At 39.1% G+C, this 21,098-nt stretch overlaps 1 protein-coding gene across 4 annotated transcripts in view; it reads left to right on the forward strand.

The window, feature by feature from the left end:
* Nucleotides 1–20,865, forward strand: part of CNOT4 (CCR4-NOT transcription complex subunit 4) — a 157,099-nt gene extending 136,234 nt beyond the window's left edge. For 2 of the 4 annotated variants that reach the window (XM_033194736.1, XM_033194737.1), the window contains exons 11-12: nucleotides 18,570–18,782; nucleotides 19,474–20,865. In XM_033194736.1, coding sequence (XP_033050627.1) covers nucleotides 18,570–18,782; nucleotides 19,474–19,775 — 515 coding nt within the window. In that variant the 3' untranslated portion in view covers nucleotides 19,776–20,865. The remainder of the gene's footprint in view (nucleotides 1–18,569; nucleotides 18,783–19,473) is intronic. The other 2 variants (XM_033194738.1, XM_033194739.1) reach the window with 1 other exon arrangement.
* The last annotated feature ends 233 nt before the right edge of the window (nucleotides 20,866–21,098 follow it).

Raw genomic sequence — 21,098 nt, forward strand, 5'->3', positions numbered from 1 at the left:
TGGCCAGTCCCGAGTGATCTGCTAAGAAATAAGCAGAACTTCACTTGACTAGCCTTAAAAAATAAAAAATGAAGAACAGCATGGCTTTTAGGAGGCTGTTAGAGAATGTCATAGCATCAAGCTCCAGAGAAAATGGTACAGAGTAGACATGCAATAAATGTTTGTGGAAGGAAAATTGATGGTTGAAAGTGGTGTCAGTTCTGGAGGCCTGCAAAGCATGGATCTGTTTTGTGTTAATCTGGACTTTTGGAAGCATTCAGTCAGATTCATTTGCATATGAGTTATAATTCATTTTTTGGTTCTATTCTGGCATTGTGGTGTTCATTGTTAAGATTTTGCCCCCTACACATCACCCACTCACTATGTGATTAATTTTTCTTCTTCCTTTTTTTTTTAACCTCTAAATTTGGGAAACCTCAGCTCTTGACTTTTCCTTATTTTTCCAACATCCCCTGTACACACATTCACACACACACACACACACACACACACACACACACCCCTTTTGTTTATTTATTTTTTGAGACAGAATCTAACACTGTCACCCAGGTTGGAGTGCAGTGGCACGATCTCGGCTCACTGCAACCTCCGCCTCCCAGGTTCAAGCGATTCTCCTGCGTCAGCCTCCCAACTAGCTGGAATTACAGGTGCCCACCACCATGCCCGGCTAATTTTTTGTATTTTTTAACAGAGGCAGGGTTTCACTATATTGGCCAGGCTGGTCTTGAACGCCTGACCTCGTGATCCACCCACCTCAGCCTCCCAAAGTGCTGGGATTACAGGCATGAGCCACTGCGCCCAGCCCTAACACACACCTTAAAAAAAAAAACTAACATTTTTCTTATCAAGTGATTCCTCATTTGTGATACCCATAAATCTATATATAAATATTGGTAAATCTTCCGTGAAACACATATACGCAGTTCAGAAAGTCTCTCTAATAGCTGCTTTTTCAGAATGCTTCGTGTGTACTCCTGAGGTGTTTTAGGAGCTTCATACTTTGCTAGGTAGGGAGTTCTTTAGGGCAAAATTGTTAGAAATTTTTCGTCTTGGTTAAGCCAAAGTCTTTTCCAATTGTACTTCTTAGGTGCATTTTGTTAAACACATGAAGACCACTTGTCTGTTAACTTCTGGATGTAGATCAAACAGCCTCACTTCTTTGAACCATTCCACGCTCAACATGATTTTGAATTCTCACAGTCTAATTCTCCTTTACACACATTTTGACTTGATGTTTCCTTTCGTAAAATATGAAGCTCACACTTGAATATAATAATCCACATATGATCAGATAATAGATCTCTTATTAAAATTTGTTATTAATAGTTGTATTTTCCCTTATGTTTACAGAGTTCTTTTATAAAAGTATCTTGTAGGGTAGTTATCTCCATTTGATAAATGAGAAGCAGGGTGGTTATCATTTGTGATTTGCCTAAGGTCATACAATTGCTAATTTAGACATTGTACATCTATTTATATGGTCTTAATGTTACTTTTTTAGGCATTCCATTACCCAGTTGCCATACCAAGTATCATAAGCCTATTAAGCAAAACCACTCGACCTTTTCCCATACACGCTAATGGTTAGATCTTTTCCATTCTGCCCTTTCTGAATGCATTTTTTAAAATCTAATTATCTGTTAAATTGTGTGTGTTTGGATTTGGTATTGTTAGAATGTATCCTGTTTATATATCCCCATCTTACTAGTTTGTATTATGAAAGAACTATGTGATTATAAAATGATAGATGCATGTTATTAATAACACTTAATAGCATTTGTCAAAGAATGTAAGAGTTTTGAGAATAGTTGCAGTTTCCGCTATTCTGTCATCTGTAGAACTGGCTTTCCGCTTGCATATTTAAATGAACTTTGTGGGTTTTGTTAAGTATAATAAAAAGCATGGGGTCAAGTATAAGCCAAGAGTATTACAGAGACTTTTAGGCTGACTCAGTATCTCATATTCTGTGTAGATTCATCTAAACACTGCTGTTATCCATGCTATACTTTACCATGTTATCCCAAAAGGGAACCATCAGCAAATTTTACCAGAAACTGCTGAATTCAAGACATATTCCAGATATATTATACTTCTGACATCCTAGGAAGCCTATCCAAAGAATAAATTACTTTGATAGAATTTATTCTTTATGAAAATTCATTTTGACTCTCATTGATAACTTTATTCCATTTTTGGGGAGGATTGAGCAATCAGTGGGATGGGAACAGAGCTAACTACAAAGTCTTTGAGTTTTGATGGGCAACAGAAGGGGAAAGGAAGTGGGCCGTGGGATATATAAGGACTTTTCCAATGGAAAACAATTGTTAGTGGAACCTCTATGACTACTTGTTCAATTTCAGAATTAAACTTCCTGTATATTTTAGGTGGAATTGAGCTGAGTTCTAGTCGAAATGCTACACATTATTTCCCATGAAAAATACCCCCAAACACAAGCAGACAGAACAGTGATTGATAAACCCATCATATTCATTTCTAAAGAAATCATCAAGCCCAAATGTTTTAGAATTTTCTGAAGAACTAATTCTAGACTGGGCATGGTGGCTCAGGCCTGTAATCCTAGCACTTTGGGAGGCAAGGCAGGCAGATCACCCAAGGTCAGGAGTTTGAGACCAGTCTGGTCAACCAAGGTGAAACCCCGTCTCTACTAAAAATACAAAAAATAAAATTAGCTGGGTGTGGTGGCACGCGCCTGTAATCCCAGCTACTCAGGAGGCTGAGGCAGGAGAATCGCTGGAACCTGGGAGGCGGAGGTTGTAGTGAGCCGAGATCGAACCATTGTACTCCAGCCTGAGTGACAGAGCAAGGCTTGGTTTCAAAAAATAAAAATAAAAAAATAATTCTAAGCATGTTGCTTCTAGAGTCCGCCATTTCCTCCATTTCTGGTACTTGTTTAACAGTGGTTTTGTGCTCTCACCTGTGAAGATTAAGAGCCTGGGATAAAACTCATTTTCAGTCTAAAGATTTAAACTCATTTGAATTGAGTAGATGCTTTTGTGATGTCTTTGCATCTCTCCTGACTTAACAGTTCCCTTCTTCACATTACTATATCTGTCCTTTTGGTTAGAAGATCATGCTCTTATCTAAAGATAGAAGGAAGCAAAATGAACATGGAACTACATTGCCCTACCTTTTCTCCTGTCTTAATATGGCATCAGGCTGAGCAGTGGCCTTTCTTGATATTCCCCTTATTCCAAACATAGCTTTGTCTTGCTTTCAGCATTTTTCACTTTCCCCAGATCATTATGTATTCTGACTTTAATCCATAAGGATTATACTTTTATATACAAGTAGGTTATATACCTCTACCCATCTTTTCTTTCTTTTCAAATCTAATCCCATCAGATTCTCCCTGTGTAACAATCAACTTCTTTAGATTTCCTCTAATTTTCTTTTCCTTATAGATTTATTTACTACTGCATAGTCAAAATGTCATGTTTTAGCATCTTCTGTGGCCTGTGAATCACTGCTCTCTATAACCATGGGACCACTCCCACCCATCCTTTTCCCTATCTTTTTTGGATAGTTGTTTTCTTAAAAAACCTGAAAGCAAGCCTAAGGTACGGTGGCTCACGCCTGTAATCCCAGCACTTTGGGAGGCTGAGGTGGGTGGATCACGAGGTCAGGCATTCGAGACCAGCCTGACCAACATGGCAAAACCCTGTCTCTACTAAAAATACAAAAATTAGCCAGGCATGGTGGTGCATGCCTGTAATCCCAGCTACTTGGGAGGCTGAGGTAGGAGAATCACTTGAACCTGGGAGGCGGAGGTTGCAGTGAGCTGAGGTTGCACCATTGCCCTCCAGCCTGGGCGACGGAGCAAGACTCCATCTCCAAAAAAAAACCCTGGAAGCCAATGTGCAGGGTTATATGTTTAGGAAACATAAAGTACCTGCTGAAGTTGAGGTTCAGGCATTGTTTACTACATAGAAATGATTAAATCAAGGTCTTTTTCCTAGAGGAGCTCAAAGTCTAGTCGTAAAAAGTGAACATGTAAACAGATGATTGTAATACACTGTGGTATTTGCAAAATAGCGAGGATGCTTGCCATCTAAGAACTCAAGTATAATTATTCTCATTCGCTGCTTTTGTAAATCCTAAAATTCTGTCACATCCTCCTAGGGTTTCTGTTGTTTTTGCAGTAGCCAACCAGTTCTTCGTCGCTCAGAATTAACTCCAAAATAAAAGTTGTCTTCCTTATTTTCACCTTGGAAAAGAGAGATCGTCAGCAAGGAATGTTTTTTCAGGTTTATTTTCCTCTAGCCGATTTAGTCTTCAAAGATGTTAGGGTGGTTGACACCCTCCATGTCTCTGCAATTTTGTCATTTGTTTTGGGGAGTAGTGTTGGGTGAATATTCTGGTGATCTGTGTATCGTCTCCTTATTTTACGTTCCCTTGACCATCTTTGGAACTCCTCACAGGGCTTTGTTCATGGTCACTGCTCAATTTTGTGCTCACTTAAATGCTTCCCTCCAGGCTGCTGCTTTGATGTTTTACAGATCTTTTAAATGAATCTTTTTTGTCCCTTGCCTTCATTTAGCGTTGCTTACATATTCTGGTTCAGGTCTCATCTGATCCAGTCTGTGATGCTTCTAAGGGTGTATGTATCTTTTGTATTAAATTTGTTTACTTTTTCCTCTTTTTTTATATAACTTTGCACATAAATATTTTTGTTTTGTTTCTTAGATTCTGATTCCTTAGATCCTTCAAAAAGCAGCCATCTAGATTGTTCTTGTTCTCATTAATCTGATTCTCCTTCAAGACAGATTTATAGATCTTTATAGGAACATTTTAGAAGAGAATAATACACATTATGCAAAACACATCTATTTATATTTTGAAATGTTCCCACTGTATTTTCTTTTTTTTTTTTTATTATACTTTAAGTTCTAGGGTACATGTGCATAACGTGCAGGTTTGTTACATATGTATACTTATGCCATGTTGGTGTGCTGCACCCATCAACTCGACAGCACCCATCAATTCATCATTTATATCAGGTATAACTCGCAATGCAATCCCTCCCCCCTCCCCCCTCCCCATGATAGGCCCCAGTGTGTGATGTTCCCCTTCCCGAGTCCAAGTGATGTCATTGTTCAGTTCCCACCTATGAGTGAGAACATGCGGTGTTCGATTTTCTGTTCTTGTGATAGTTTGCTAAGAATGATGGTTTCCAGCTGCATACAAAGGACACAAACTCATCCCTTTTTATGGTTGCATAGTATTCCATGGTGTATATGTGCCACGTTTTCTTAATCCAGTCTGTCACAGATGGACATTTGGGTTGATTCCAAGTCTTTGCTATTGTGAATAGTGCCGCAATAAACATACGTGTGCATGTGTCTTTATAGCAGCATGATTTATAATCCTTTGGGTATATACCCAGTAGTGGGATGGCTGGGTCATATGGTACATCTAGTTCTAGATCCTTGAGGAATCGCCATACTGTTTTCCATAATGGTTGAACTAGTTTACAATCCCACCAACAGTGTAAAAGTGTTCCTATTTCTCCACATCCTCTCCAACACCTATTGTTTCCTGACTTTTTAATGATTGCCATTCTAACTGGTGTGAGATGGTATCTCATTGTGGTTTTGATTTGCATTTCTCTGATGGCGAGTGATGATGAGCATTTTTTCATGTGTCTGTTGGCTGTATGAATGTCTTCTTTTGAGAAATGTCTGTTCGTATCCTTTGCCCACTTTTTGATGGGGTTGTTTTTTTCTTGTATATTTGTTTGAGTTCTTTGTAGATTCTGGATATTAGCCCTTTGTCAGATGAGTAGATTGCAAAAATTTTCTCCCATTCTGTAGGTTGCCTGTTCACTCTGATGGTAGTTTCTTTTGCTGTGCAGAAGCTCTTTAGTTTAATTAGATCCCATTTGTCAATTTTGGCTTTTGCTGCCGTTGCTTTTGGTGGTTTAGACATGAAGTCCTTGCCCATGCCTATGTCCTGAATGGTACTACCTAGGTTTTCTTCTAGGGTTTTTATGGTATTAGGTCTAACATTTAAGTCTCTAATCCATCTTGAATTAATCTTCGTATAAGGAGTAAGGAAAGGATCCAGTTTCAGCTTTCTACTTATGGCTAGCCAATTTTCCCAGCACCATTTATTAAATAGGGAATCCTTTCCCCATTTCTTGTTTCTCTCAGGTTTGTCAAAGATCAGATGGCTGTAGATGTGTGGTATTATTTCTGAGGACTCTATTCTGTTCCATTGGTCTATATCTCTGTTTTGGTACCAGTACCATGCTGTTTTGGTTACTGTAGCCTTGTAGCATAGTTTGAAGTCAGGTAGCGTGACGCCTCCAGCTTTGTCCTTTTGACTTAGGATTGTCTTGGCAATGCAGGCTCTTTTTTGGTTCCATATGAACTTTAAAGCAGTTTTTTCCAATTCTGTGAAGAAACTCATTGGTAGCTTGATGGGGATGGCACTGAATCTATAAATAACCTTGGGCATTATGGCCATTTTCACGATATTGATTCTTCCTATCCATGAGCATGGTATGTTCTTCCATTTGTTTGTGTCCTCTTTGATTTTACTGAGCAGTGGTTTGTAGTTCCCCTTGAAGAGGTCCTTTACATCCCTTGTAAGTTGGATTCCTAGGTATTTTATTCTCTTTGAAGCAATTGTGAATGGAAGTTCATTCATGATTTGGCTCTCTGTTTGTCTGTTACTGGTGTATAAGAATGCTTGTGATTTTTGCACATTAATTTTGTATCCTGAGACTTTGCTGAAGTTGCTTATCAGCTTAAGGAGATTTTGGGCTGAGACAATGGGGTTTTCTAAATATACAATCATGTCATCTGCAAACAGGGACAATTTGACTTCTTCTTTTCCTAACTGAATACCCTTATTTCTTTCTCTTGCCTGATTGCCCTGGCCAGAACTTCCAACACTATGTTGAATAGGAGTGGTGAGAGAGGGCATCCCTGTCTTGTGCCAGGTTTCAAAGGGAATTTTTCCAGTTTTTGCCCATTCCGTATGATATTAGCTGTGGGTTTGTCATAAATAGCTCTTATTATTTTGAGGTACGTTCCATCAATACCAAATTTATTGAGCATTTTTAGCATGAAGGGCTGTTGAATTTTGTCAAAGGCCTTTTCTGCATCTATTGAGATAATCATGTGGTTCTTGTCTTTGGTTCTGTTTATATGCTGGATTACGTTTATTGATTTGCGAATGTTGAACCAGCCTTGCATCCCAGGGATGAAGCCCACTTGATCATGGTGGATAAGCTTTTTGATGTGCTGCTGAATCCGCTTTGCCAGTATTTTATTGAGGATTTTTGCATCGATGTTCATCAGGGATATTGGTCTAAAATTCTCTTTTTTTGTTGTGTCTCTGCCAGGCTTTGGTATCAGGATGATGTCGGCCTCATAAAATGAGTTAGGGAGGATTCCCTCTTTTTCTATTGATTGGAATATTTTCAGAAGGAATGGTACCAGCTCCTCCTTGTACCTCTGGTAGAATTCAGCTGTGAATCCATCTGGTCCTGGACTTTTTTTGGATGGTAGGCTATTAATTATTGCCTCAATTTCAGAGCCTACTATTGGTCTATTCAGGGATTCAACTTCTTCCTGGTTTAGTCTTGGAAAAGTGTAAGTGTCCAGGAAATTATCCATTTCTTCTAGATTTTCTAGTTGATTTGCGTAGAGGTGTTTATAGTATTCTCTGATGGTAGTTTGTATTTCTGTGGGGTCGGTGGTGATATCCCCTTTATCATTTTTTATTGTGTCTATTTGATTCCTCTCTCTTTTCTTCTTTATTAGTCTCGCTAGCGGTCTGTCAATTTTGTTGATCTTTTCAAAAAAACAACTCCTGGATTCATTGATTTTTTTGGAGGGTTTTTTGTGTCTCTGTCTCCTTCAGTTCTGCTCTGATCTTAGTTATTTCTTGCCTTCTGCTAGCTTTTGAATGTGTTTGCTCTTGCCTCTCTAGTTGTTTTAATTGTGATGTTAGAGTGTCAATTTTAGATCTTTCCAGCTTTCTCTTGTGGGCATTTAGTGCTATAAATTTCCCTCTACACAGTGCTTTAAATGTGTCCCAGAGATTCTGGTATGTTGTATCTTTGTTCTCATTGGTTTCAAAGAACATCTTTATTTCTGCCTTCATTTCCTTATGTACCCAGTAGTCATTCAGGAGCAGGTTGTTCAGTTTCCATGTAGTTGAGCGGTTTTGATTGAGTTTCTTAGTCCTGAGTTCTAGTTTGATTGCACTTGATTCTGTTCTTTTACATTTGCTGAGGACTGCTTTACTTCCAATTATGTGGTCAGTTTTGGAATAAGTGCAATGTAGTGCTGAGAAGAATGTATATTCTGTTGATTTGGGGTGGAGAGTTCTATAGATGTCTATTAGGTCTGCTTGCTGCAGAGATGAGTTCAATTCCTGGATATCCTTGTTAACTTTCTGTCTCATTGATCTGTCTAATGTTGACAGTGGAGTGTTGAAGTCTCCCATTATTATTGTATGGGAGTCTAAGTCTCTTTGTAAGTCTCTAAGGACTTGCTTTATGAATTTGGGTGCTCCTGTATTGGGTGCATATATATTTAGGATAGTTAGCTCTTCCTGTTGAATTGATCCCTTTACCATTATGTAATGTCCTTCTTTGTCTCTTTTGATCTTTGATGGTTTAAAGTCTGTTTTATCAGAGACTAGAATTGCAACCCCTGCTTTTTTTTGTTCTCTATTTGCTTGGTAGATCTTCCTCCATCCCTTTATTTTGAGCCTATGTATGTCTCTGCATGTGAGATGGGTCTCCTGAATACAGCAGACTGATGGGTCTTGACTCTTTATCCAGTTTGCCAGTCTGTGTCTTTTAATTGGAGCATTTAGTCCATTAACATTTAAGGTTAATATTGTTATGTGTGAACTTGATCCTGCCATTATGATATTAACTGGTTATTTTCCTCGTTAGTTGATGCAGTTTCTTCCTAGCCTCGATGGTCTTTACATTTTGGCATGTTTTTGCAATGGCTGGTAGCAGTTGTTCCTTTCCATGTTTAGGGCTTCCTTCAGGGTCTCTTGTAAGGCAGGCCTGGTGGTGACAAAATCTCTAAGCATTTGCTTATCTGTAAAGGATTTTATTTCTCCTTCACTTATGAAACTTAGTTTGGCTGGATATGAAATTCTGGGTTGAAAATTCTTTTCTTTAAGAATGTTGAATATTGGCCCCCACTCTCTTCTGGCTTGTAGAGTTTCTGCCGAGAGATCTGCTGTTAGTCTGATGGGCTTCCCTTTGTGGGTAACCCGACCTTTCTCTCTGGCTGCCCTTAAGATTTTTTCCTTCATTTCAACTTTGGTGAATCTGGCAATTATGTGTCTTGGAGTTGCTCTTCTTGAGGAGTATCTTTGTGGCGTTCTCTGTATTTCCTGAATTTGAATGTTGGCCTGCCCTACTAGGTTGGGGAAGTTCTCCTGGATGATATCCTGAAGAGTGTTTTCCAACTTGGTTCCATTTTCCCCCTCACTTTCAGGCACCCCAATCAGATGTAGATTTGGTCTTTTTACATAATCCCATGCTTCTTGCAGGCTTTGTTCATTTCTTTTTCTTCTTTTTTCTTTTGGTTTCTCTTCTCGCTTCATTTCATTCATTTGATCCTCAATCGCTGATACTCTTTCTTCCAGTTGATCGAGTCGGTTTCTGAAGCTTGTGCATTTGTCACGTATTTCTCGTGTCATGGTTTTCATCTCTGTCATTTCGTTTATGATCTTCTCTGCAGTAATTAGTCTAGCTGTCAATTCTTCCACTCTTTTTTCAAGATTTTTAGTTTCTTTGCGCTGGGTACGTAATTCCTCCTTTAGCTCTGAGAAGTTTGATGGACTGAAGCCTTCTTCTCTCATCTCCTCAAAGTCATTCTCTGACCAGCTTTGATCCGTTGCTGGCGATGGGCTGCGCCCCTTTGCCAGGGGAGATGCGCTCTTATTTTTTGAATTTCCAGCTTTTCTGCCCTGCTTTTTCCCCATCTTTGTGGTTTTATCTGCCTCTGGTCTTTGATGATGGTGACGTACTGATGAGGTTTTGGTATAGGTGTCCTCCTTCCTGTTTGATAGTTTTCCTTCTAACAGTCAGGACCCTCAGCTGTAGGTCTGTTGGAGATTGCTTGAGGTCCACTCCAGACCCTGTTTGCCTGGGTATCAGCAGCAGAGGTTGCAGAAGATAGAATATTACTGAACAGTGAGTGTACCTGTCTGATTCTTACTTTGGAAGCTTCCTCTCAGGGGTGTACTCCACCCTGTGAGGTGTGGGGTGTCAGACTGCCCCTAGTGGGGGATGTCTCCCAGTTAGGCTACTCAGGGGTCAGGGACCCACTTGAGCAGGCAGTCTGTCCGTTCTCAGATCTCAACCTCCATGTTGGGAGATCCACTGCTCTCTTCAAAGCTGTCAGACAGTCGTTTGCGTCTGCAAAGGTTTCTGCTGCTTTTATTGTTGTTGTTGTTGTTGTTTAGCTGTGCCGTGTCCCCAGAGGTGGAGTCTACAGAGACAGGCAGGTTTCCTTGAGCTGCTGCGAGCTCCACCCAGTTCTAGCTTCCCAGCGGCTTTGTTTACCTACTTAAGCCTCAGCAATGGCGGGCGCCCCTCCCCCAGCCTCGCTGCTGCCTTGCGGTTAGATGGCAGACTGCTGTGTTAGCAATGAGGGAGGCTCCATGGGCGTGGGACCCTCCCGGCCAGGTGTGGGATATATTCTCTTGGTGTGCCCGTTTGCTTAAAGCGCAGTATTGGGGTGGGAGTTACTCGATTTTCCAGGTGTTGTGTGTCTCAGTTCCCCTGGCTAGGAAAAGGGATTCCCTTCCCCCTTGTGCTTCCCAGGTGAGGCAATGCCTCGCCCTGCTTCAGCTCTCGCTGGTCGGGCTGCAGCAACTGACCAGCACCGATTGTCGGGCACTCCCTAGTGAGATGACCCCAGTACCTCAGTTGAAAATGCAGAAATCACTGGTCTTCTGTGTTGCTCGCGTTGGGAGTTGGAGACTGGAGCTGTTCCTATTCGGCCATCTTGCTCCGCCCCCAGTTCATCTATGTTTTCTTATTTGCTGCCTGTGGCCTGTGCGTCCCTGTGTTCTCTATGGGATGTCCTTTCCCTCTTCCACATCAGCTGCTTTTCCTCTGATATTTTCTTATTCGTCATTTATCCTATGTGTAGAATGGAAGAATTATTCACTTCCTTCTTTATGCCCCACAGGTCTTTGCTCATACTAGAATAGCATTTATTATCCCATGTTGTAGTTATTTAAACACATTTACCCTTCCCTTCTAATTAGCCCATGAGTCCTGCCCAGGACACAGACTTGTTGGTAAGAACAAATGCTTTGGAGTCAGACTGATTTTAATTGCTGACTGCAACACTAACTCTATAACCTGGGACAAATTCTTGGAACTACAGCACCTACTCAGTCTCCTCATTTGTAAAATGAACCTACTACTAAACCTTATTGGATTGTTGATACTAAAGTAATTGAGTACATAAAGTGCATAGTGAGTTAAGGAATAGTGGCTGGAGTAGAAAAATGGGTAGAATATATCTTAGAGACTTTTGTTTAATATCTTATACACATAATACTAGAATATTTGTTTTTAATAAAACATTCCTTCTTTAAACAGTTTTGATGCTACAAAAGTGTATTTGCTTGTGTTTTGGCATCTGAAATGCTATTAAAAACATATCATCTTAGTGGCTCATTTTCTTCAGTTTACATGCAGAGAAGCCTCTTGGACCCCAAAACTTAACTTACTCCTCCTGCATTCAGAAAGCTTTGCATCTTTTTGGAGAGAACCATCTGTTCACAGCATTATATAGATATGAATTAAACAGATTTTGTTGGGGAAAGTCACTTTCCAGCTCTTCTCAAGTCAGACCCTCAAGTCTGTGGATATCTTGATGCAGGTAACATTTCTGAATCACTGAGCTACCTGCTGAAGAATGTACAGGATGTCCCCATCAGGCTTTTCACTGGAGTTGTGAGAGGGTGAAGTATGAGTACATGGAAGGGTGGACAGTAACTGCAGCTGATGGCACGGCACAGTGTGCTGCCAGATGAGTAGTTCAGACCCTAAGTGCTATCCGGTGGAAGAGAAGAGACTTTGACTTTTGGAAGATTGAATAAAAACTACTTGAAGAGAACAAGAAAGCGTTCTAGGCAAGGAGAATGGAGGGAATAAAGTTTAGAAAGCACAAGTCATGTGTAGCGGATCTGGATTTTTCTGTTTATGTCATTTTTGCTTCTTTCTAGTATAAACAAATTTTGCCTTTTTTGTTGTTGTTTTGGCTGTTACTTTGTTCAGGTTCTTTGTTTCTGCTCAGAACTCTTTTTTTCATTTGGGTTCTTAAGATTTTCCACTTAATCCAAACTCTACTTTCAGATCTATTAAACCCTTAAGATTTTGTCTGTGACCTAGTGCAGTATTGGTCTGTCTTGCTTTATAATAAACATAGTTCTAGAAATTTGAGTGTAAACTATTTAACTAGAATAACATTTTTCATAAACTGATTTTATAATGTCTGTCTATAACAATTCATTTACTGAGAAGTCATTTTCTCTGCATATTTTAGTTAATAAATTGGAAAGATTTTTGTCACTGCCCTGATGTACAGTATGCTTATATTATGAAGGCTTTCTTTTAAATTTCAACATGACAAATTTTGTCTGCTCTTTGAAGTTTAGTTCAGCATAAATCATTTGTATTTGAGTCACTTAGAGATTCATTGTTGAGGTTTGAGGAAGTTTAGACTTTGTTGAAATCAAATTCTGATGAAGATGCACTCCATCCCAAAACTGGGAGGAGATCATCTGTAAGAAGGAGGGGTGTGGGGGAGGAGCTAGGACAGGTTGTTCCCTATGTCTTTCTAAAAATGCACAAAGATTTGAAAGTCTAACTGGCAAAGAGTTAATCATAGTAGGAACCAGGTTTCTGTTGTGTAGCCACTTGCACCAAGAAAGATTTGTTTAAGTAACCTAACCATTGGAGCATGTGGTTTTGAACTGTGAAGGACAAGAGTGAAGATGGAAGACAAAAGCTTTTTAGAAAAAATCAGGTTGTATTGAGCCTTTTGGTAATGACCACTAAATATGGCTCACAAACTGAAGTGCAGAATAAACACTTTTAGGTGTATTTTGTGACTGGGTCTCTCAGTGAGAGACATCCTCACTGAGGATAAATACACCCAGTAGGGGTATATTTATTGTTCAATGAGAAGACCTTGAGGAGGTGGTACCAAAATTAAAGTAGAGGCAGGAATTCCAAGAAGGCACAATATCCTGATTTGGTGGCACAAAAATATATTCGTGGAAACATATCTACTGGAATTGTCTTGTTTGGGGGCTTGTTTTACATGTGTTTTATCTCAATATGTTGTCATTATGCAGAGGTCTTCTATGTCTTTACCCTTTTAGCAGCAGATCTTATTTTTCAAATTAAATTTTACATAGTGCCCTAATATGTAAACTACATGAAATCAAGGTGGGAAGGAAGGATGCCTTGTCCTGGTACCCTGCCCACTCAACTTCCATTCTTTCAGGTGAAGCTTTTATGCCAGCTGGAAAAACTCATTGGCTTATTGCCAGTGACAGGTTACTGTTATGAGCAGATTTGCCCACATTTTGCTATTTATAGTTTTACATTTCATAATAATTAACATATTACAGTTAACCTGGAGAACAGAAAGGGGGGATACCCACTCTGTATGCTGTTAATGCTAACGGTGTGTGCTTACCCAAGCAGTGTTCTGTGAAAGGTCTGATGTCAGAATTCATTCTGAAGTATAGTCTATAAGATAGTCATTGTTTAAAATGCCTTTCTGTGTATTTGCTAGTAAACAGTTGGACTAGTACAGTGTTATGTAGAAATACTAAAGATAGTTTCAACCTGTTGTGAGATTTTCAGGTTTGGCGTGGGAGGAGGGGGAGAGCTATGTAGTAACTAAAATGGCAACTCCACGAATGCTACTGTTCTTCACCCACCAACATGTTCCCATACGTGTCCCAACTGGCCTGTCTTTTTACTGAACTTATGTAGCATATTTTAATCATATACCACCCTGGGCATTTCTTCTGTTGCTTTTTCAGATGTAGTTGTTGAACTTTTCATGTATTTTCATCGTCCCACTGTCTAGACTTTTAGCCCCTTAAAAACAGAGGTCATGATTTAAGTGCTTTTATGTTCCATGCACACTGTAGGCACTCAGTAAAGAGTTGCTTTGATTTTTAGCTTGGCAGTCTTAATCTATGCATTTTATACTGATTTTTTAAACTTGTTGTTGTTGCTAAAAACTAGATTTGTCAACTTGTTTGGTGCATCATGATCGGCTTACTATGGATTCTGCTACCTTGACCAGCAAAGTAGCAGAATTTTAACTATAATTTCTTCTTTAATAAGAGGTTTTCTGAGGCAGGCAAACAAAGTATACTGATACTTCTTACACAGTAGAATATGAAAGTGTGGCACATGGCATCTTGAAAGTACTTTAAATTGTGTGCCTTTGAGTTCTGCACTGAAAAATAGAACTATTACCAACAACTTGACCCCCTTTCCTGCCCTCAAATTGTTTAGAACTGAAAATAGTGTTATTTTGTACATACTTATATGCCATAAAGTAAAATTTTTTAACATCAGAAAACATCTAAATATATTATCAATTCTTTAAGAATAAACACTCCTTCCCTGATGTATTATACTATTACTAATTACTTTAAAAATAAAATTAATATTGTTTTTAATACAAAATGTTTGGTAACTTGATTTTTATTATACTTTGCTTGCTCTTTTCACATCTTATGGTAAGTTTAAAGTACTTTCTGGTATCTTTGTAATGTTTTAGCAATGAGAAGGCTCATTATTAGATTGACTTCACACTACTGCTGAGAATGATGGGCGCTATTCCTAAGTTCCTAAAAGGAGAGTTGTCCACAGGGCTAGTTCCTGGCAGTAAGAAATACTTAGCTTCTTGGAAAGTTTATATCCATTCAGTATTGACCACCAGTGGAGCATTTGTTGTTAGGCATTTAGCAAGTAATAAATGTGCTCCAAATTGCATTTCCTTCTCTTATTTTTATCCTTATGAGAGAGTAAGGCAGGTGTTATTTTTACTTATGAATTAGGGGTCCTGGGATATACATGGCTAAATTATATTGACAGCCAGTTGTAGAGATGCCTTATACAACCTATCTACAATGTTTTCTCTATGAAACCCACTGACTTATACACGTTGAATTGTACTCCAGTGTGAAGTCCTGTATAAATAAAAGAAAATGAACTTGCATCAAGTTGAGTCAGTGGTCAAAGTCCTGGTACTATTCAAAAGGAAAATGTGCATTCCAGTGAGATCATTTAAGAGCCCTAGAAGCAAAGGAATCAACTTCCTTTGTGTCAGTGGTTCTGGTTCTCAACTAGATGCAATTTTACTTCCCTAGAAGACATTTGCAATGTCTAAAGACAATTTTGGCTATCACAACTGGGGAGTTGGTACCCCTAGCCTCTAGTGGGTAGAGGCCGGCAATGCTGCTAAACCTCCCACAGTGCTTAGGACAGCACTCCACAACAGAGAATTATGTAGTTCAAACTGTCAGTAGTGATGAAGTTGATAAACCCTGCTGTATGTATTTCAAAGAATGGAATTGCCAGAAGCCCTTGCAGCCAAGACAAATTTGGGTCATTGGGAGGGAATGGGGAGTCAAGGAGGTGACTTCAGGTACGGCTGGACTGAGATGAGCTATTTTGATGGGGTTAGGATTAAGCTGATTTCCTTTCTCTCACCTTTTCTTTGTGCCAACACTTGGCATAGCAATAGTGGAAAAAACAGTGAAATAAACTTCTTTTCTTCTAAGCTAGATGGAATATGGTCCTATTCCAAGAGCTAAAAGCATCATTCTACTTCCCTGTAACACTTGCAGCTTTACTGTAAGCCACACACCCATGCTGTCAGGCTCCCAAAATGTCAAGGCACATGATGTTTTGGGGGCAGGGGTGTAAAGATTGTTGCATTATAAACTAGCTAATTTATTTCCCAAGGTATCCTGTAATCATAGTGTACCTGGGAGGATCTCAATTTCTCACTGTTTCTGCATCATGTGCCATATGTGAATTTCTTTGGCTAACATACTCTTGCTTGATTTGATTAGTCTACAATTACAGGAACAAATGTCCCTTAAAACAAACTTTTTTAAGAGTAGTTTTAGGTTCTCAGCAAAACGGAGTAGGAAGTACAGAGAGTTCTCATATAACCCCTCTGCCTTTATTGTCTTTTGACTTTATTACTGATTTTCAAATAAGATTTATGTAAATGCAAGTGTTATTCTGTTAATGCAAAATTAAATGTTCCTCAATTTCATTGCTCACTAAATGGTAAAGCAAAAGTTAGGAGCAGATTGGTCTGACTTACGGGATATTCTCTCTCTCCCTAGTCAGTAGAAGAGGGAGGATCATCATTTGCCTGGACTTCTTAGGGACGTTAGCCACTCAGTGCAAGAGCATTTATCCTCCTGAACATTGTCCCATGTAGTTATACATCATCTTTCTATTTCTGGGGGATTTTATTTTTTTCCAGGAAGTTTTCCCTGTTTTGTTTTTGCCTAATTGGAAGCTATTTTAAGTTATTCAGCCTGACAGTTTGACTGCTTTAAAAGTTAGAATGTTGCATAGCCGTAAACCTTCCTGTAATTGAGAGTGTTCTAGGACTTAAATTTGTGATCTTGTTTGTGTCTCATGTAGTTAGGGAGCCAGGGGGAAACTAATGATTGTATTCTTGATTAGAATTTTTTTCTCCTGGCCACAAAGTCCAGTTTCTTCCTTGAGTCACAATATCTCTCTTCAAATCATGACCAGTGGGCATACTATAATGCTTCTGTGTTTCTCTCTTGCCTCCTTTCAATCATGGATCTTCCCCTGGACTTTCCATTTAATATTTGACCCTTTAAAAATTAATAGTCTGTACAGAGTAGATCGAGAGAGAGTAATAGGCTTACTTGCTTTTTTTTTTTTTTTTTTTTTGACAGATAGGGTTCAGGTTCAAGTTCTCAATAACAAGTTTTGTGAACTTGAGCAAATTATTCCTGAGTCTGTTTCTTTATCTAGTAAATGCAGATTATTTATCCTCCTTTGCCTACCTCTCAGGGCTGTTGTGAAGATCAAATGAAATAATTGACTATTAGAGTGCCTTGTAAACCATACAACTCAATACAAATGTAAAATAATATGCAAATATAAGAAATGTGAGGTTTAGTAAATTACATCAATTATGAAATGAAAGTAGGCTTGGAGAATTTATTTTCCCTTCCGTTGTCTTGTTTTGTGTAGCCTAGAGAGCTTTTTCTTCATCTTAGTAAGTTCAGAGATGACCTTTGTTCAGTTTAGTTGTAGTTTTTTGTCTTTTTCTAAATAAGGTCAATGGAGTTAAATGCTTCACTTGTTGAAACATGATATAATTTGGCATAGATCAGTGGTTAGTGGAAAGCAAAATTACAAAAAGAAAATCCTGATTTTGCTAAACAGCATAAATCGTGCCTGATAGAACCTCCTCCTCCTCCTTCTCTTCCTCCTCCTCCTCAGCGTTGATTGCTAATCAGTTCTGTAGAATCAGAAATATTTTTCTATGCTTTTTTCAAAAACTCTAGTTTGTAATTTGACTTACATTCATATTTTCAATAAAACAGCTATCTAAGTATTTGTTAAATAAAACAATTATCTAAGTAGTTGTTATACTTCACCCTTTTCCCCCCAGCCAGTTAGTTATAGTATGTGGATTCTGGATGGTAGTAGATCAAGTTAGTTTAGTCACAATTTATAAAAAGCCTTTTTTATGTTGCTAGTGTCTTCTCATGTTTGATGCTATTCATAAATAGACCCAGAAAACTGTAGCACTCCAGGACTCAGGCTGTGAATGATCGGTCGAACTGTTGGAGTAGGGCAGGCAGACTGTGTTGGACATTATTCCATCTAAAAGGTGTCAGCTCCTGCTTCCTTGGCCTTAGTGACTAAATGGAAATACATTCTTTTCAAATTCAAAAGCCTGTTCATTACTGCTTTTCTCTTCTGAAACACATTGCCAGTTTTATAATCAAGAAGGACTTAATTATTTTTCTTTTTCTATTGCTTATGTTTATTCTTCATAAAATGACTTTTCTTCCATTTGATGGGCTGAGAAATAAGCTCCTATATTGGACTTTGCAGACTTGGCTTTTTTATAGCGTAAATCAGCTCAGCTGGCTAAATGCCTCACTAACTGAAACTTCATAATGTAGCTGGAACTAAATTGTGCTCTGGAGCATTGAGTCTTTAAACTGGATTATTGATTTACAAACCCATAATGGTGAAGAGGCTATAGAGAGACAAGAAGCTCCCTCTCCTGATCCTTGAGCAGGTTTTTCCTCACTTACTTCAGGGGCTCTGAGCTCACGAGCAAAATCCTAATGAAGTTTATCTTGCTAGGACAACCCATTTTAAATGCTCAATAAAGAAAGAATAATTCTTCTCCCGCTTAACCACTAAAGAACAACATATGTTTCTAACGTAGCTTTTTATTTTTTTTTATCTTTCATTTTTTTGTTGGTAAATCTCCCAGACAACAGCAGTTCTGTAGAGAGTTTAAATATGAAGGAATGGCAGGACGGGCTAAGGGCACTTCTACCCAACATTAACATCAACTTTGGTGGACTGCCCAATTCTTCTTCCCCCTCCAACGCCAACCACAGTGCACCAACCTCCAACACTGCCACCACCGACAGCCTGAGTTGGGACAGCCCTGGCAGCTGGACAGACCCAGCCATCATCACAGGTAACTTTCTCACTCCCTTCAGCTCCACTGACTGCCAACAGTTTGGTTTTTAGCACAGATAAAATAAAAACCGAGATCTCTTCAACATAAGCTTCTTTTCACAAAGCTGCAAGTGTGGAGTGGCTTGTTTCGTTCTCAGGGGTCATGCAAGTCTCATTTAACCTGTCGGCCTAGTTGTGTATTAATAAGAAGGCATTTGGTGCCTAGGTTGCTTCTTCTGGTTTAAGTAGGTGTTAACGTCTAGCAACATGTGTATTTTGTAGGCCTCAAAGTACAAAAGGATCTGACTTACTCTTCTTATAAGGAACATACTCCACTTTTTGTTATAAAGCTCTCTATTATAAGGCTGTCTTGTTACGCATCCCTGTCAGAGGAGGAAAAGCACAATTGGGAAATGCCGTCATGCAGTTCTGGGGAATGGTGTTTTGCAGCTGTGCCTCTGTGACAGTGGGGGACTAAGTCTAGTTCAAGAGGAGGCATGGGTTTGTGTGACAATAAGTCTTGGCAATAAGTCTTGGTTGTTGGGGGAGGATCAAAGGAACAGAAGGTTTAAAAGGTCTCATGTGGAAGGAGTTTAAAATCGTAATCTCTTCTGTGTTTCCTTTTGGTTTTGTTTTCTAAATTTGTTTGATGACCTTATTCTTTCCACACAAACTCACCATTTTCCCTCTTTTTTCTTTTCTTTCCTTAGGTATTCCAGCATCTTCAGGAAACAGTTTAGACTCTCTTCAAGATGACAATCCTCCACACTGGCTAAAATCCCTTCAGGCCCTCACAGAGATGGACGGCCCCAGCGCTGCTCCATCACAGACCCACCACAGCGCCCCCTTCAGCACACAGATCCCGCTGCACAGAGCCAGTTGGAATCCCTACCCTCCTCCTTCAAACCCTTCCAGCTTCCACTCCCCACCCCCAGGCTTTCAGACAGCCTTCAGACCCCCCAGCAAAACCCCCACAGATTTACTACAGAGTTCAACACTGGACCGCCATTAGGCAAAGAGGAGCAACCATTAGAAAATGCAGGATTTGTCCCACTTTGTTTTCTCCCTCTCAGCCCACCACCCACAGCTCCCTTCTCATTTCTTATGTTCTGAAGAATCCAGTACCTGATCAGTTTTTTTCTCCCTACCCCCAGATGCAATGCGATCACAGGGTCATTACCATCTCTTTATTAATTGTAAAAGTTTTTGTTGATCCAGCATTTGAGTGACACTGTTGAATGTTTCTAAAAATGCCTTTTTAAGGAGAGAAAAAAAAATCAAAGGGCAGTCTCAATACTTAGAAAATTATTGTTTGTCTGTTGCGCATAATAATGACATAATCTGCTTAGCAGAAAATGGCGATTAATCTATAGGAAAGGTCAAGTAAATGCATTATCAACTGCAGAAGTTTGAAAACCAGGTTCATTTACGTGAGATTGCTAAATGCATGGGGGAAAACAGTGGTCCTAGCATCCATCTTGTATTCAGCTTATCATTATTGCAGGGAAAATGCTTTTAATTTAAATTAATTTTTAATTATTTTGGCAAGTTGATGGCAAGGACTTGATTGTGTCGTTAAGCAAAAGAATGTGTTGGAAGTTGATGGAAAGACAAATTCATCTGTAGTAGTAACTGGCTGATTGCTAAAGAGTTTATAAGGAGGTGAGAAGTAATTTTTTTAAAGGAGAAAATTTTTTTGGCTTTAGATTTAAAGTAAATTGAAATGTTTTAAAGAAAAAAAGTATTCACAGATTTAATACCTATTAATAATATAAGAGCTGAAATGTAAGTGATTTCTTCAGTCCTTCTCCTCTGTCGGAATCTTTTTTCTTTTACCGTAAATTCACCTGACGAGGGCACTCTGAGATAGCACTGCTCTGGGGCCATCTGATCACCATCAGGAGCAAATCTCTGACCTCCTTGCCTGCAGCTTTTACTTAACCCTGTAGTTTCTGGACGTTTGTGCAGTATTGAAAAGACAGGAGAAAAGAAAACAGAAACCTGGTTATAACCTGACGCTAAAACTAAAAACAAGGAAATGTACCTCTTTCTTCAGAATTAAAACTAAAATCTTAAATAAAACAGAAAACTTGATGATGACACTTGGGTTGTTCTTGTTTTTGTTTTTCTGTTTTGTTGCATGTGAGTTTGAAAGATTTTGTGACAAGTAGCCATCAGATTTTCCATTTGATTTTACATCTTCAACAATAGGGAGGGAAGATGGCTTAGAAGAAGAAAGTGGAGGATAAACAACCATTTTTTTGTCAGCCAGTGTCATCCTTGAAGTTCAGCCCATCTTGTCCTCAAGAATCCCTCTTCCAGTGGCTTTCAGTAG

This window comes from Trachypithecus francoisi, unplaced genomic scaffold (genome assembly GCF_009764315.1).
Source record: "Trachypithecus francoisi isolate TF-2019V2 unplaced genomic scaffold, Tfra_2.0 Lachesis_group4, whole genome shotgun sequence".
In the NCBI taxonomy this organism is placed as follows: domain Eukaryota; kingdom Metazoa; phylum Chordata; class Mammalia; order Primates; family Cercopithecidae; genus Trachypithecus; species Trachypithecus francoisi.